Raw genomic sequence first — 16,470 nt, 5'->3', positions numbered from 1 at the left:
ATGATTCTGAACATAGGGATTATAAGGACCCAATTTCAAGCTCTGCTTTGTGTTGAGATGATGATCTGATTAGCTTGCAAGATGGAGAAGGGGGTTGATCAGCTGAGTTTCCCTTTACTGTGCAATTTTCAGTGCTGAAAATTGATTGTGTTTTGCTGGATGATGTCCTTCACAGTCCACTAGCCTGTCAATACTCATTATCAATGCTAAAAAATGATCCCTGCTTACAGGAGGTAGCACAGGGCTAATTTTCTCAGCATGTCAGAGCTTTCAAAAAATAGGAAATAGAAGGAAACAAGTTTGAACAATCTCAGCCCATTTCCTGTTCTCCAATGAGGCTTGTAGAGCAACAGTGAAACTTAACTATCAAAATGAGTACTTGATTATAGGGTCACCATTTCCTTCTGTCGATAGACGGTTCAATTGATCATTGGTTTTGGCTGGTATGGACCTCCACTAGTCATTATGAAATTACTCATGGAAAGTAACAAAAGCTGTAATTTTGTTTTGGACCTATCCTTGTTGTTTAATCAGCTTGATGTAAATGGGGCATATTATATACTGCAGCCAAAGTTGTTAACAAAACCTCTTCAAGTGGAAGTAATTCTGTAATATAGAAGTGACGTTATAGGATACTTGTTTCTAAGAACACAGTTCAACAGAAGGCATCAGTCACATTATAAAGATTAAAATGTAGAGCCTATTTACAGCTGCACGTTTTAAAAAAATCTTCATAAGTAATTATTTTAATTTGCTGCTGCATGGCTTAGCTTAAAAGTTTAGAGACAGCTGGGGGAAAAAAGTTGACTTTTTTTTTCCTTGAACCACGAAGAAAAGAGGGAGTTGAGGAGGGGAACGAGGCTGAATGGCAGCCAAGGGTGCAATGCGGGCAAGCCAGAGGATCAGTACAAGAATCACACTGACATGCTTCACATACTCCATTATTAGCATCCCATCAAGGAACCTTTTTTTGTCTAACAGAGCAAGAAAAGTTTTGTTAATTAAAAGTCTCTGCACTATTCATGTCCAGAGAGAAGATAAGCAAAATAGTTTTGCGTTTCTGATTTTGGGGGAGGTGCAGAAGGCGCCAGTCCAGCTCTCTCACCAACAATCAAGCTCAGTGTTTGGGATTTGATGAAGAAATGGTTCAGCTGAATGGATGCTACTTATTAAAAGCTACATTCTTTTTGTGAGAGCTGAATTCAATAGAGATGTGCACTTCATCAGGTAATGGATATTGAATCTGCTGAACCAAATTTATCTGTGACAACTTTTTCAGAAGTATGTAGACTTTGTGTAGATTTAATAGATAAAGCCTTCAGTTGTTAATCACAAAGGAACTTTTTAAAAGCTATTCACTGCTTTGCTTATAGGTTATTTTGAGATGGTTGAGGTCTTAAACCTTTTCCTCAGCTTGCAAATAACTTAAAAAAAATTAAGCTTACATATTTAACCACCTGAAGTGTGCAGTACATGTCCTTTTTATTTAAAGAAACAATTAGTTACATGCTCATGGGGCAACAAGTGTGTTCAGTCTATTGCTTGTTAATTAAGCCCAGCTAGTTGAGAAGACATAATGTGCTGAATATTTACAGCAGGTCAGACAGAAAAGCCAGTTTGTCTCGGAGTATCAGATTGAGTGATTTTCAATGTAATAGATGTGTGTCCTGTTTCTACCCTGACCCTTTTTCCACTGAACCCAGTGCCAGAACTACCCATATCACCTAACGGATTTTTAATAGAATTTTAGCATGTTGGACCATGAATGCTTAAGTAATCTAGTAAGGCAGAAGTAGGCTGCTGTAACTGTTAACATTAATAAGCAGTGCACTGTGGTATATCTGTTGTGTTAAATGATACCACAGGTACAGTGAAACATATTGTGTATATTACAAAGAAAACTCTTAATATCCTTTCCCAAAGGCTGCACTGATGCTTGATCCCAATGGTACACAAATTAGGCAGATCCTACACCTATGACCAGGTGTGTGAATGTGTTAAAGTTGTTCTTGTGAGTTTTTGTTAAGGAGAGACTAAAGTCAACCCGATTTACACATCTGGTTGCAGTAACATTCCTTCCATGAGAAAGTGCACACCTGTGGATACGGGGTAGGAACTGCATTACGGGAATATCCAAAGAAGTGTAGACTACTCAGGTTTGCTGTTAAGGATTACAGAAGAATAGTCATAAGACAAGGTTCTGGTACGCTCTGTGATAATAGATAGACAGGGTGGCGAGGGAAACGTTTGGTTTCATCAGTCAGGGCATTGAGTACAAAAGTAGGATGTTGGTGAGACTGCTCTTGGAGTATCGCATGCAGTTTTGGTCACCATATTAAGAAAGAAGCTGTTAAGCTGGAAAGGGTGTAAAATAGATGCACCCTTAACTGGACTGGAGGGTTGTATAAAGAGAAATTGGATAAGTTGAGTGTAGGAGGCTGAGAGGTGTCCTTAAATAGGTACATAAAATCATGGAGGTCATAGATAAATGTTCACAGAATTTTTCTGAGAGTAGGGGAGTGGAAAATTAGAGCATAGATTTAATGTGAGAGGGTCCTGAGGGGCAAGAGTTTCATTCAGAGTGGTGGGTATATGGGACAAGATGGCATAGAAGTGGTAGTGGTAAGCACAATTGCATTGATTAACAGACATTTGGACAGTTACGTGGATCGCAATGGATTAGAAGAGATGTTTCCAACCTTTTTTTATGCTCTGGACCCCAACCATTAACTGAAGGGTGCACAGACCCCTGTTGGGAACCCCTGGTTTAGAGGGATATGGATCAAGTACAGGCAAATGGACATAGCTCAAGTTGGCAACTTGGTCGGCATGGATGAGTTGGACCAAAGGGCCTGTTTCTGTGCTGTATAACTCTGAGGCCAGCAAGATTCACTTTGAAGGGGAATGCAGTAAATTAGGAAGCAAATAGAGAAAGCATACCACCAGAAAGCACTGTGCCTAATGAGATCAGTATATTGATTTACATCACCATCACTAAGCCCTCTGGAAGCGTGACTTACCCAAACTTTCACAAGAGCTCACTAAGTGAGCTATTTATCAATAATATAAAGGTTATCAACATTTTGTTTTACAAATGGAAAGACTATTATGAAGTTCAGTGGTTAAGTGGCAGACTTTTTTTTAATGGCAAACTCACAAAGCCCATCTTTTAATACTTTAATCTCACAACTGCAAAATAACATCTGTTTGCAAATGACTAATGTGACCTACCCAGTCCCATGGCTGTAAATCTGTTTGTTGTACATTTAAGTTGCACGTGGCAATCAGCACTGCTTTGCCAAAGATCGTGCTTTGCTGAAAAATGAAAGGAAGAATTTGAGGAGTTGGACAGGCTGCAGCCAGATTTTATTTTTAAAATACATGCTTTAGGCTCACCATAGTATATAAATTCATCTGTTTACAATTAGCCCACTATGCTGTGTGTCTCTATGCAGTCCTACTCATTTGGATTTTAAAAAAATCTATCTATAATCAGACGAGCCAACTCTCGCTCATTCAGAGGAGTCTCATTAGTGAGGTTGCTTTCTTTTTCCCACCTGTTTTGGCAATTTGCTGTTATCTCCCTTGCCAATATCTCCCTTGGCCTTTCTTGCTCTTCAGTGAGCAAAAGGTACAGAATGTGTTAACAAATTCCACTCCCAGGTGGGCTGAAGGAAGAGCGAGAGAAAGTGAAAATGGAAGTAGTAGAAAGGAAAGAGAATGGGATAAAAGATATAGTTAATGGTGCTTGACAGTCTTCAGCAGCATTTCTGACAGATGGTGATTACTGCATTTAGCCACAAGTATGCTTGCAGAGTAACACATAACGTCTCAGATGTTTGACCTGCATCTGAAATATTCCAGTTTATTATTTATCTGACTGGTAGTTTTGTTTTACTTGGAAATATTGTTAACACAGATTGAAATAATGTTCATGAGTAAACTGTTAGCACACATACAAAGGGGCGATTGGCAGCCCGTTGATGCAAATTTCAATAGTTTCTGTGACTAAGGTATTTCTGGGAGCCAAGGTTGGTAGCCATTAATGCATGTTTTGAAGGGAAAATTAGGAAGAAAATGGATGACCCATAACAAGGCCATCAAATAAGATTTTTGAGAGTCTTTACTGTGTATTTACTTCTGGTTTCCACTTTGGAATGTGTAGCAAAGGGTGGAAGCTTCATGGACAGCAATTTCTCAGGAGGGAGTGAGAGAGAAAAAGATGTGCTGCTCTGTAACAGTTAAATTGGTAATCAATATATAATCTCTAGCTTAAACTGTGAAGCTAAAATAAAAGCTTTAAAAATAGAAGTGGCTTAACCAGGGTGACAAAATAATGTTTATCTATTAGGAAATGAGAAGGAAAGACAAGGGATTGCAGATGCTTGCATCTGGAGCAAAAAAAAGACTGTTGGAAGAACTCAGTAGTATCTGTGGAGGGAAGAAGATAGTTGACATTTTGGGCTGAGACCCTGCATCAGGTCTGAGATATAAAGGGGACGTGGAGGCCAGTATGGTGCGCCGCAGTCGTGCAATGGTATTGCGGCTCAGGGCTTTCCAAAGTGAGGAGTTCAACTCTGGTGCCGTTCTGTACATCTTCCCTGGGGAATGCATGGGTTTTCTCCAAATGCTCCAGCTCCAAATATGTTCCAGGTAGGTTAACTGGTCTTTGTAAAACGTCTTGTGATTAGGTTAGGGTTAATCGGGGTTGTGGGGTGGCATGGCTCGAAGGGCCGAAAGGGTCCACTGAGCTGTATCATTAAATAAATATGGGGGGGGGAATGAAGTTGTAGCTGGTGAATTTTTGTGAGGGTGGAAACGATGGCAGAGCCTGGGAAGGAGGGGAAGAGACAACAAAAAGGGCTGCAGCTAATAGGATATGATAAGGAAGATTGGGTGAAAACCAGGTAAGAGAGACTGGAGAGAAGGGAACATGGGGAGAAAGGATAGGGGCTGACTGAGTAGAGTGTATACATGATAGGCAGATGGAATCGAGTAGGGGAGAGGAAAGAAACTGGGTATCAAGGGGCTGAAAGGGGACCAGATGGGTCTAGGTAGGTGTGAGAGTCAATGGGTAGGGGGCGGTGTACTAATGTCAGTAATAATTTTGTTTCCTGGATAATGGGAATATTGGCTTCACAATATTTGAAATTGCAATTGAATATTGAGAAGCTTTTAAGGAGTACTGGTGGAGTTTATGTATATTCCCTCAAGAGGGAAAGGGAAGGCAATTAAAGCCTGAGTTCTGTGAAAGATTAATGTGATAGAGAATAAATTAAAGAAAAAGGCCACATGAGAGACAATGTTGATGACACAACTGAGAACGAGGCTGATTATAGAAGATGTGGAGAAAGACTGGTCACCAAACTTAGGACCCTGGGAGTCAATGCCTCCCTCTGCAAATGGATCTTTAACTTCATTACCAACAGGCCACAGTCAGTAAGGCTAGGCAGAAACACCCCTGCTGAGATTATTCTCAATGCCTGTGCTCCACAGGGTTGCATCCTCAGTCAACTACCTTACTCCCTATACACTTATGACTACATAGCCAGATTTTGCTCTAGCTCCATGATAGATGATGATACCATGATAGTGGGATATAATGATGTTGAAGTACAAGAAGGAGATAGAGAGCTGAGAAACATGGTGTCAGGGTGACAGCAACCTTTTCCTCAATGTCAGCAAAACAAGAGAGTGGTCATTAACTTCAGGAAGGGGGAAGTGCACATGTATCATCTACATCAGTGTTGATGTTGAGACAGTTGAAAGCTTCAATTTCCAGCAGTGAACATCACTAACAGCCTGTCCTGTCCAGCCATATTGATAACAAGTCAAAAAAGCTTGCCAATGCCTTTACTTCCTCAGGGGATAGAGAAAATTGGCATGTTCCCATTGAGACCTGCTAATTTTTATTAATCCACCGTAGAAAGCATATATTAACTGGATGGCTTAATATGGCAAATGCTCTGCATGTGTGCAAAAAAAGTTGCAGAGTTGTGCACACAGCTCAGCACATCACGGAAATTATCCTCCATCCATGGACTCTGCCTATACTTCTCACTGCCTTAGTAAAACAGCCAGCATAGTCAAAAGACCCTATCCACCCTAGGCATTCCCTCTTCCCCCCTCTTCCACTGGACAGAAGATACAAAAGCCTGAAAGTACATATTGCCAGGCTCAAAGACTCCTTTTAACCTGCTGTAGTATAACTGTTAGATAGTTCCTTAGTACGATAAAATGGACTGTTGACCTCAATCTATCTCATTATGATCTTGCACTTTATTGTTTACCTGCACTGCACTTTCTCTATAGCTGTTACACTTTATTCTACGTCCTCTTATTGTTTTACCTTGTTCTACCTCGATACAGTGTAATAATTTGATCTGTATGAGTTGTGTGCAAGACAGCTTTTCACTCTATCTCAGTACCTCTGACAATATTAAACCAATACCAAATGAGATTTGCAAAGGGAGGGTAAGAGAAAGACCAGCAGAAAATATTGAAGGGAATCCAAAACTCAACTATAAAATATTAAAAGAAGAACTGGGGTCAATTAAGTACCAAAAAGGAGATTCACAATGTGGGAGAGATTCTAATCTTAAAGAAAAGTCTATCAGATTGGTATTTACTTGTGAAAATGTTGCCATACAGGCCATAGCAAAGGAGAAGCTAAAGCTGTTGCTAGAAAGGGATACTAGAAAGACTAATTGTATTACAACCAAATAAAAAAAAATAGTCCTGCTTGTCTATATCCATGATTGCAGAGGGAAGCACGGGTGGCAACTACAGGGGTATTGATCATAATCTTCCAAATATAGTTATGAGGTTAGTGTCTACAGACTGGAGAATAGGAAATGCTATATTTTTGTTCATGAAGGAAATCTAGCTCTAGGCCCACAATTTAACTTCACCGGTGAGAAAACTGGAAATAGAGTATCTTGGAGATGTCTGGATTAATTGGGGGGAGAAAGCAACTCAGAATTTTTAATAGCAAATCACATATAGTATCTTTGTGTTTTGATAAGGTAACAGGGAAAGTTGAATTGAATTCAATTGTGAATGAGTTTGCCTATGCTATTCTCCCAGGCAAATACAATCTTGATACAAGTTGTTCACTGTGCTGTTTTTTTTTAGTCACCATCATTCTGCCAATTATACCAATTAATGGACAGTTAAAATTGAGCTTAAAAATGTGTAAGGATTTTGAACTTTAGAAATGAAGTTATAGAAAACAAAATTTTCTGTTGAATCTTTGTAATACATAGATATACTCCTGTTGTGACAATCTCTATTTCTGGCTAGTGCAAAGGCCTTGGTTAGAAAAGAGGTGAATGCCTTAGAATTTTGTGCAGAAGAAATTTACTAGGATCATTCCAGTAACAAGGGACTTCAGTTGTGTGATCTGACTGGAAACACTGGGATCTATTTTATGCTAACTCCTGTCTTGCTGAACTGGCAGAAGAAGATGGTTTCCTAGTTGTGACTGGGGTAGGTATAGAACATTAGGGGAGTATGCGGGAAGATAGGGGATAAAACGAGGTTTAGTATTGTTAGAGAAGATTGGGCTGTACTGTTCCTGGAATCATGATCAGAGTCAGGAGAGAATTGGAGCAAGGGTTGTACCAAGAAAGGATTATGTTGGAATTGGACAGATGGGTGGCCAAGTGTTGGTGCTGGGATGTACTAACTACCTGATCACATAAACTTAACTGTAGTAGGTGAAAATGTTTTTAGACTCATCTTATCAGACTTTCCATTTTAGCAGGTTTTTTCTCGTCAGGTAATTTGAATTATGAGTTATAAAGTTGAGATATCGATCAGCCATGATCCGATTAAATGGTGCAGTTAGCTATGGGGCCTAAATATCTAATTTCTATTCGAAATTCCCTAAGTTTCAAAATGCTACTCTTTTCTTCATAAAAGAATAAACAATGGCACCTAGATAGCATTTGATAGAGCCCTGTACAAAAGGACTGGGTTACACTTGAATCTGAGGGGGACCAACATTCTTGTTTGCAGATTTACTAGAGCTGCTGGGAGTGGTTTAAACTAATTTGGCAGGGGGATGGGAACCAGGGTGATAGAGCTGAGGATAAGCCAGCAAGTTTGCAAGTAGATGAATGGGTGTAACATGAATGTAGGGAAGGACAAGTCCAATGATTGGGTACAAATTCAGACAGGGCAGAGTTAAATTGTACCACAGAGGCAAAATTCAAAAGGGCGAAGAAAGCAGGACTGAAGGTGCTGTATTTAAATGCGCGTAGCATTCGGAATAAGGTGGACAAACTCATAGCGCAGTTAGAGATTGGTCGGTATGACATTGTGGGCATCACTGAGTCGTGGCTGAAAGAAGGCCATAGTTGGGAGTTTAACATCAAATGATATACTTTATATCAAAAGGACAGGCAGGAAGGCATAGTCGATGGTGTGGCTCTGCTGGTAAGAGATGGAATTACTTCTTTAGAAAGAGATGACATCGGGTCACAGAATGATGTGTCTTTGTGGGTGGAGTTAAGAGACTGCAAGGGTAAAAAAAACCATTATGGCAAACATGTACAGGTCTCCAAACAGTAGCCAAGATGTGGGATTGAGATCACAGAGCGAGGTGGAGAAGGCGTGTAATAAGAGTAATGTCACAATTGTAATGGGGGACTTCAATATGCAAGAGGATTGGGAAAATCAGGTTGGTGTTGGATCGCAAGAGAGGTAATTTGTTTTAATGCCTACGAGATGGCTTTTTAGAGCAGCTTGTGCTTTAGCCTCCTCGGGGAAAGGCTATCTTAGAATGGGTGTTGTGTAATGAGCCACATCTTATTAGGGAGATTAATGTACAGGCCTCCTGAGGAGGCAGTGATCATAATATGATTGAATTCATACTGCAATATGAGAGGGAGAAGCATAGCTCGCATGTATCAGTATTGCAATGGAATAAAGAGAATTAGAGGCACGAGAGAGGAGCTTGCCTAGGTGGATTGGAGGAGGATACTGGTGGGATGACAGCAGAGCAGAGATGGCTGAAGTTTCTGGGAATAGTTCACAAAGTGCAGGATAGATATGTCCCAGAGGAAGAAGTTCTCAAATGGCAGGGGTAGCAACCATGACTGACAAACAAAGTTGAGGACTGCATAAAAGCCAAGGAAAGGCATATAATGTAGCAAAAGTGAGTGGGAAGTTGGATGACTGGGAAGCTGTTAAAATCCAACAAAAGGCAACTAAAAAAAGCCATAAGAAGGGAAAAGATGAAATATGGGGGCAGATTGCCAATTATATAAAGCAGGATACCAAAAGTTTTTCCAGTTGTACAAAGAGTGAAGGGGAGGTGAGAGTTGCTATTGGACCACTGGAAAATGATGCTGGTGAGTTAATGGGGTATAAAGAAATGGCAGATGAACCTAATGGGTACTTTGTCGGTCTTCACTGTGGAAGACACGAACAGTTTGCCTAAGGTCTGTTATTGTCAGGAGCAGGAGTGAGTGTCATTGCTATTACAGAGGAAAAGGTACTAGGCAAACTCAAAGGTCTTAAGACGGATAAGACACCTGGACCAGACGGACTACATCCCAGAGTTCTGGGAGAGGTCGCTGAAGAGATGATAGATGCATTGGTCATGATCTTTCAAGAATCACTTGATTTTGGCATGGTCCCAGAGGACTGGAAGATTGTAAATGTCACTGCACTCTTTAAGAAGGGAGGAAGGTAAAAGAAAGGAAATTATAGGCCAGTTAGCCCAATTTCGATGGTTGGGAAAGTGTCAGGAGTCTATTATTAAGGATGAGGTTTTGAGGTACTTGGTGACTAATGACAAAATAAGTCAAAGTCAGTATGGTTTCTGTAAAGGGAAATCTTGCCTGACAAATCTGTTAGAGTTCTTTGAGGAAGTAACAAGCAGGGTGGACAAAGGAGGCAGTGGATGTCATTTACTTGGATTTTCAGAAGGCGCTTGATAAGGTGCCACGCACAAGGCTGCTTAACAAGATAAAATCCAATGGTGTTCATGAAAGATACTGGCATGGATAGCGAAATGGCTGATGGGCAGGAAGCAGCGAATGGGAATAAAAGGAGCCTTTTCTGATTGGCTGTTCCTCACAGGTCACTATTGGGACCATTACTTTTCACAGTGTTTATCAATGAATTGGATAGTGGATTGATGGCTTTATGGCAAAGTTTGCAGGTGATATGAAGATAGGTGGAGGAGTAGGTAGTGTTGAGGAAGCAACGCAATTGCAGCAGGATTTGGACAAATTGGAAGAATGGACAAAATGGCAGATGGAATACAGTATTGTCAACAGTTTTGGGCCCCATATCTCAAAAAGGATGTGTTCTCATTGGAGAGAGTCTAGAGGAGGTTCACGAGGATGATTCCAGGAGTGAAGGGGTTAACATATGAGGGGTGTTTGGCAGCCTTGGGCCTGTACTCACTGGAATTCAGAATGCGGGGGATCTCATTGAAACCTACCGAATGTTGAAAGGACTAGATAGGGTGGATATGGAGAGAATGTTTCCTGTGATGGGGGTATCCGGAACTAGAGGGCACAGCCTCAAAATTGTGGGGTGACCTTTTAGAACAGAGGTAAGGAGGAATTTTTTTTCAGCCAGTAGTAAATCTGTGGAGTGCTCTGCCATAGACTGCAGTGGAGGTCAAGTTCATGCGTATATTTAAGGCAGAAGTTGATGGTTTCCTGATTGGTCAGGGCATCGAAGGATGTGGTGAGAAGGCAAGTGTATGGGGTTGAGTGAGATCCGTGATCAGCCATGATGGAACGGCAGAGCAGACTCGATGGGCTGAATGGCTTAATTCTGCTCCTCTGTCTTATGGTCTTATAAAGGCATAACAGTTTGCATTTAAAAATAATTAAAATTAATTCCCTTGTCTGGACTAGGCCTCAAAGTTCCCAGGTCATAGGTTATTGTTGAGAATTACAGATACTTAATCTTTCCAGGTTCCATTTGGTGATTTTGTGGCAGTGTTTGGTAATCAGAATCACATGTAAAAACAGAATACAGCTCTATAAAAAAAATCTGCATTTCAATTATTTGTTCCATTTATCTTGGCTTTTTGACACAAAGTATAATGTGAAGATGAAAGTAACAATGTAAAGAAGTGTTTTGACAGAATCCCATTTGTATGTAATGTTATGAATGCTGTATCACACTTGGAGTAGTCCAGCCTGCAAAGGCTGCCAGCCCTGGCTCTATCACATCATGAACATGCGACGTTGCCAGGCAATTGTTAGTGTTGAAAGGGTTAAATGCTCATACACTTAATCTTGGATTCTTTAAATGAAGGCAGATGGAAAGCTGCCATTGCTGCCTATGCAGCAGACAAAAAAGCATTTAGAGCATTGAAATACATATGCTTTTTGGCAGCCTAACGCAAATAGATTGTTACCACCAGATACAATACCAATATGACCCATGCCAAAAGCCATTAATCCACTTAGAAATCAGAGATGCTGGCATTAAAATAATGTTGATTGGAAATCCCATTTCCTTTTACAATCTTTATTCAGCAAAATGCTGACAGATTCTGGTAATGTATATAGAGTTATTGATAGGGATTTTCCCCATGATTATCTCAATCAGGAGTCATAATCACAGGGATTATGCAGGTTGCCAAAAGATGAGAAATACAGTATTGGAAATGGATTACAATCCTATTCTGGTGAGCGGTGAAGTTAAAATTCACCCTGTGTATTGCTATTTGGTGCTTCATGCTAATCTCATTTCGAACTACTACTGGTATATCCAGCTCAAGTGTGCTAATAATCAGCCTCTCAAAGCACTTCATGATGGTGGATTTCTGTGGTCATTAAGGCATGTTAGCTTGTTTTCTTGGATATTGCGATGATAGTGGTTTAAACTAGATGGGAACCTCAGATTGAAGCAGGGCGAGGTTAAAAATGTCTGCAAATGCCTCCACCAGCTGCTCTAAAGGTAGAGGTAAAATACACATTCCAATCCCATTGCTTTCTATGGGTTTACTCTCCAGAAGACTGATCCTACATCTGCAACAGTGATTTTGGGTTCAGGTATGTTGGAGGCAGTTGGGGTGGGTAGTGTCATTTCAATTCCCTTTTGTTCAAAACAAGCATAGAATATGTTCAGCTCATCAGTAAGGGATGGGCTGTTGTCAGCATTGCTGCCTGCCTTTTGTTTTCTTGGTCTGTTATACCATGGAAACCTTGTCACAACTGACAGCTAGTTAAAGCACGAGTCCAGTGGAGTCTTGGCACTGAGACTCATTGCTGGGTGCTCCATAAGGCTTCTGATGCAGACAGGCCTTAACATCAGGCGCTTCCCCTAGGTTGGGCGCTCAATTGGAATGGGCCTCAAGACTTGACCACCCCTTTCCCTCCATGACTCAGGTCTTGCATCAGGCTGGGTCTTGTGACTTGGTCCCTGCAGCTGCCGTGGGTCAGGCCTTGGGTCTTGGGACTTGTCTCAAGCTTCATCCAATGGTCAAGATTAGCATTGGGTCGGTCCTCAGTACATGGCCTCCGCTGCCTCCAATAATCAGGCCTCAGGGCAGGTCGGTCCTCGACATTGTTAACGGGCACAACCGCTGGTCAGGTCTTCACTCTGGTAGGTGCGTGGCACAGGTCTCTGTCCAGTGCTTCAAATGGGTCTAGAAGTTGGGTTTGGTGGTGGGACCTCTGTGTGATCAGCTCTTAACCCTGAGCAGGCTTCCATGTGGATGGTCCTGTCCTAGGCCTTGCTGGTTTTTTCCTTCTGAACCGCAAGTCAGGTTAGTAGATAAGTCACTCCCGGAAATTAGAAGATTGATAATCATGTAAATAGATTTAAAAATCATTATTAGTAATTCTTAGAGAATTTAGAATTTTAAAAAAGTACTGTGATTGTAATAAAAGTAACAAGTAGATCTGCAGAGAGCAGCTTACAATGAGTTGCTACGGTCTGGAACCATCTTGCATCAATCAAAGCATTAACTCTGTTCATCCTCTCACGGGTGCTCTCTGACCTGCTAAGCATTTCCAATTTCTGCTTTTTTTTATTTTGTGTTCTTTAATCGATATTTTGGGATTTTTATTATGTCTTTCTGCCTTTATATTTAAGACACTGGTTTGAAGATGAAGCTGCAAAAAACAATGGGTATTACTTTCATATCTTGGCCATTATGTATCCTTCAACCAATATTAAGATTGGTTGCACTGTTTGGTCATTTTAATACTGTTTTTGGAAGTTTGTAATGCATAGATTAGTGAACAATTGGATCACCTCAGACACTTCACTGGGGCTACTGAGGTCATATAAATTATTATGATTACAGTTACCCAAGTATTTGCTTTTCTTGGTTCCATCTCTGCTCTGCACTTCCAGTTTCTTTTACAAATGAGTATATTTGTCAAAAGGAATTGCTCTGTCTGCATTTGCAGGGGGAGTTTATATCAACTGTTGGCTTAACTTTCCTCACATCCTCATTTATGTTTGTCTTCTAAATGGGATACCTAGTGAGCCAGAAATGGTGCTGGATAGAAAGTGTAGAATTGGGACATGACGTCAAAAGAATGTATGTGGCAGTAGGGAGGAATAGTTAAAAAGACGTTTAAGAAATAGCTAAGAATCTTTCCATATCCTTCTTTAATAGCTCTCGAGCTAGCATCCTTGGTCTCTATCCAAATCTGCTGTCTTAACATGCCAGAATGGTTGAAACGTGAATTCAGACTGTTCCAAACTTAAATTAAATGAAATACATGTGTATTTACAGAAGATACATACACTGTATTCTGGAAAATGCATTAGGCATGATATAGATGGAATTCCAGTTACAAATTAGTCCTGCTCATGTCTCTATACGAGCTACATGATACACTTTGTTTTTAAAAAAAAAGTGGCAAGTAGTGGGAAATCGTGTATCGATGTCAGGGACAACATATCTTGATCAAAATCGAGTGTGTTGCTGAATTTCACGTTGCAAAATGTGTTTTCAGTACATTCTCACAAGCAATCCATTGAAGGTAGAATAACAACTGGGCCATTTTATCTTTAACTTGGTTGCAGTATGCAATTTTACAGTTGGCTCCACCACTTACTTTTGAACATCGAGGAGCCAATGATGATCTGTGGATTGCCAGTGCTGATGACTAATGACATTTTCTGCTGAAAAACCCAGGAGATGGTTGTAAAGGCAGGACTTTCACAGCTTTTATAGTAACAGAGCAAGAAACCAGGAAAGAGTGAAAAAGAGGGGAGAAAAATTGACCTTCATGACATCGTAGATATGATGTGTTTTGGATGAGAGGATATGTAAATCAATCTGCATGCAGTTGAAAAGCAGGGCTCACTCCACTGACAACACACATCAAAGTTGCTGGTGAAGGCAGCAGGCCAGGCAGCATCTTTAGGAAGAGGTACAGTCGACATTTTTGGGCCGAGACCCTTCGTCAGGACTAACTGAAGGAAGAGCTAGTAAGAGATTTGAAAGGGGGAGGGGGATATCCAAAATGATAGGAGAAGACAGGAGGGGGAGGGATGGAGCCAAGAGCTGGACAGTTGATTGGCAAAAGGGGTATGAGAGGATTATGGGACAGGAGGCCTAGGGAGAAAGGAAAGCAGGAGGGGGGAAAACCCAGAGGATGGGCAAGGGGTACAGTGAGAGGGACAGAGGGAGAAAAAGGAGAGAGAGAAAAAGAATGTGTATATATAAATAAATAACAGATGGGGTACGAGGGGGAGGTGGGGCATACCCCTTGCCCATCCTCTGGGTTCCCCCCCCCCCTTTTCTTTCTCCCTAGGCCTCCTGTCTCATGATCCTCTCATATCCCTTTTGTCAATCACCTGTCCAGCTCTTGGCTCTATCCCTTCCCCTCCTGTCTTCTCCTATCATTTTGGATCTCCCCCTCCCCCTCCCACTTACAAATCTCTTACTAGCTCTTCCTTCAGTTAGCCCTGACGAAGGGTCTCGGCCCGAAACGTCGACTGTACCTCTTCCTACAGATGCTGCCTGGCCTGCTGCGTTCACCAGCAACTTTGATGTGTGTTGCTTGAATTTCCAGCATCTGCAAATTTCCTTGTGTTTGCATTTTTAAACTCATTCCACTGATTATTTTTGTTTATCAGTTTGCTTCATGTACCCATTACATTAATATTATTGATTTCATTTGGTTTGCAGAATACAAGCAACTGGCTGATGTTACTGTTCCTGAGGAAAATTATAGATGTTGGCCATCTTACCATCATGAGGGCTGCCTGCTGTCTGTATATGATATCAATGAGGCAATGGATATCTGTGATAATCATTCCCAATGCCACGCCTTTGTTTTAACCAATCAGACAACCTGGACTGGTAAGTCTTGTTGTGGTCTAGGAAAGTCCAGACTCATATTACATTGATAGTGGTTGAGTGAAAAGATCTAACTGAGCAAGTTAGATGAGAACTTTGGCCTGATTAGACCATGTGAACCTCATTAGGAGTGGATAATTCTGCTAATTTCTGTTATCTGAGTTTCTAATACTTTACCAATGTTTTCTATTCAGCTGCTTTCCTGACATGCTGATGACTTGTACTTCATATGCAAGATAAATCCTACAGGATTAAGTCCCAGTGGGAGCTCAGTACTTGCAATGTCAGATCAATTTAAACACTAACATACAAGACATCATATGAATCTTAATCTCAGGCACAGGTCTAACTACAGCAAAACTAAATGCTGAAGTAAAAACAAAGTAATGACTAGGTTAACCAATCAGCCCTTCTATTCTGGACTCAAAGTATAATCATTGGAAAAAAATATTTTTTTTGGTTGCAGCTGCCTTTGCCCTAACTGTATCACACACCTGCTTAGTGGCTGTGTGCTGCATTTAGAAATTCCGGACTTTGGGATACTCCTCCTGTACGGGCAGACAGGCAGCCCTCGGGTGACATGGTAGTGTAGTGGTCAATACACGTGACCCGGGCTCAATTCCTGCCAATGTAAGGAGTTTGTACGTTCTCCCTGTGACCCTGCTGATTTCCTCTGGGTGCTCCAGTTTCCTCCTGCAGTTCAAAGACAAAGTGGTTGTCATTGTAATTGGTTAATTGGTCATTGTAAATTTTCCTGTGATTAGGTTCGGATTAAATCGGGGGATTGCTGGGTGGCACGGGTGGCACGGCTGGAAGGGCTGGTGGGGCCTATGCATCTCAATAAATAAATAAAAATGAGGTCAAACATTCTGTAAGACTGTAGGGTACCCAAATTCAAAAATGCTATGGCAATTTGAGATTTTTTTGAAATGTATGCCATCCAAGAAATGTTTATATTAAGGGACTGTTTAAAGTGTTGAAATTGAAGTCTACTGAATAAAAGTTTAAAAATAAAGATATGACAATATGGAATCTGATTGAATGACAGATGTGGGGAGGGAGTTTGGTTTCAAAAAACATAGTGACTGCAAATTATAAGGTGCATACCAATGGTGAACTGGATGAACCATTGATCTATTTTTCTCTGTCATGTCCTCGTGCACACTTCA

At 40.9% G+C, this 16,470-nt stretch overlaps 1 protein-coding gene across 5 annotated transcripts in view; it reads left to right on the top strand.

Moving 5' to 3' along the window:
• pkdcca (protein kinase domain containing, cytoplasmic a) overlaps positions 1 to 16,470 on the top strand; it is a 71,539-nt gene that overhangs the window by 38,956 nt on the left and 16,113 nt on the right. For all 5 annotated transcript variants that reach the window (XR_011886810.1, XR_011886808.1, XR_011886809.1 and 2 more), the window contains one exon: positions 15,131 to 15,304. Coding sequence is in view for 2 of the 5 variants with exons in the window: in XM_072265026.1 (XP_072121127.1) it covers positions 15,131 to 15,304 (174 nt within the window). In the remaining 3 variants the exon portion in view is untranslated. The remainder of the gene's footprint in view (positions 1 to 15,130; positions 15,305 to 16,470) is intronic.

This window comes from Mobula birostris, chromosome 8 (assembly GCF_030028105.1).
Source record: "Mobula birostris isolate sMobBir1 chromosome 8, sMobBir1.hap1, whole genome shotgun sequence".
In the NCBI taxonomy this organism is placed as follows: domain Eukaryota; kingdom Metazoa; phylum Chordata; class Chondrichthyes; order Myliobatiformes; family Myliobatidae; genus Mobula; species Mobula birostris.
Note: the sequence above shows the minus strand (reverse complement) of the source record. Positions and strands in the feature narration are given on the sequence as shown.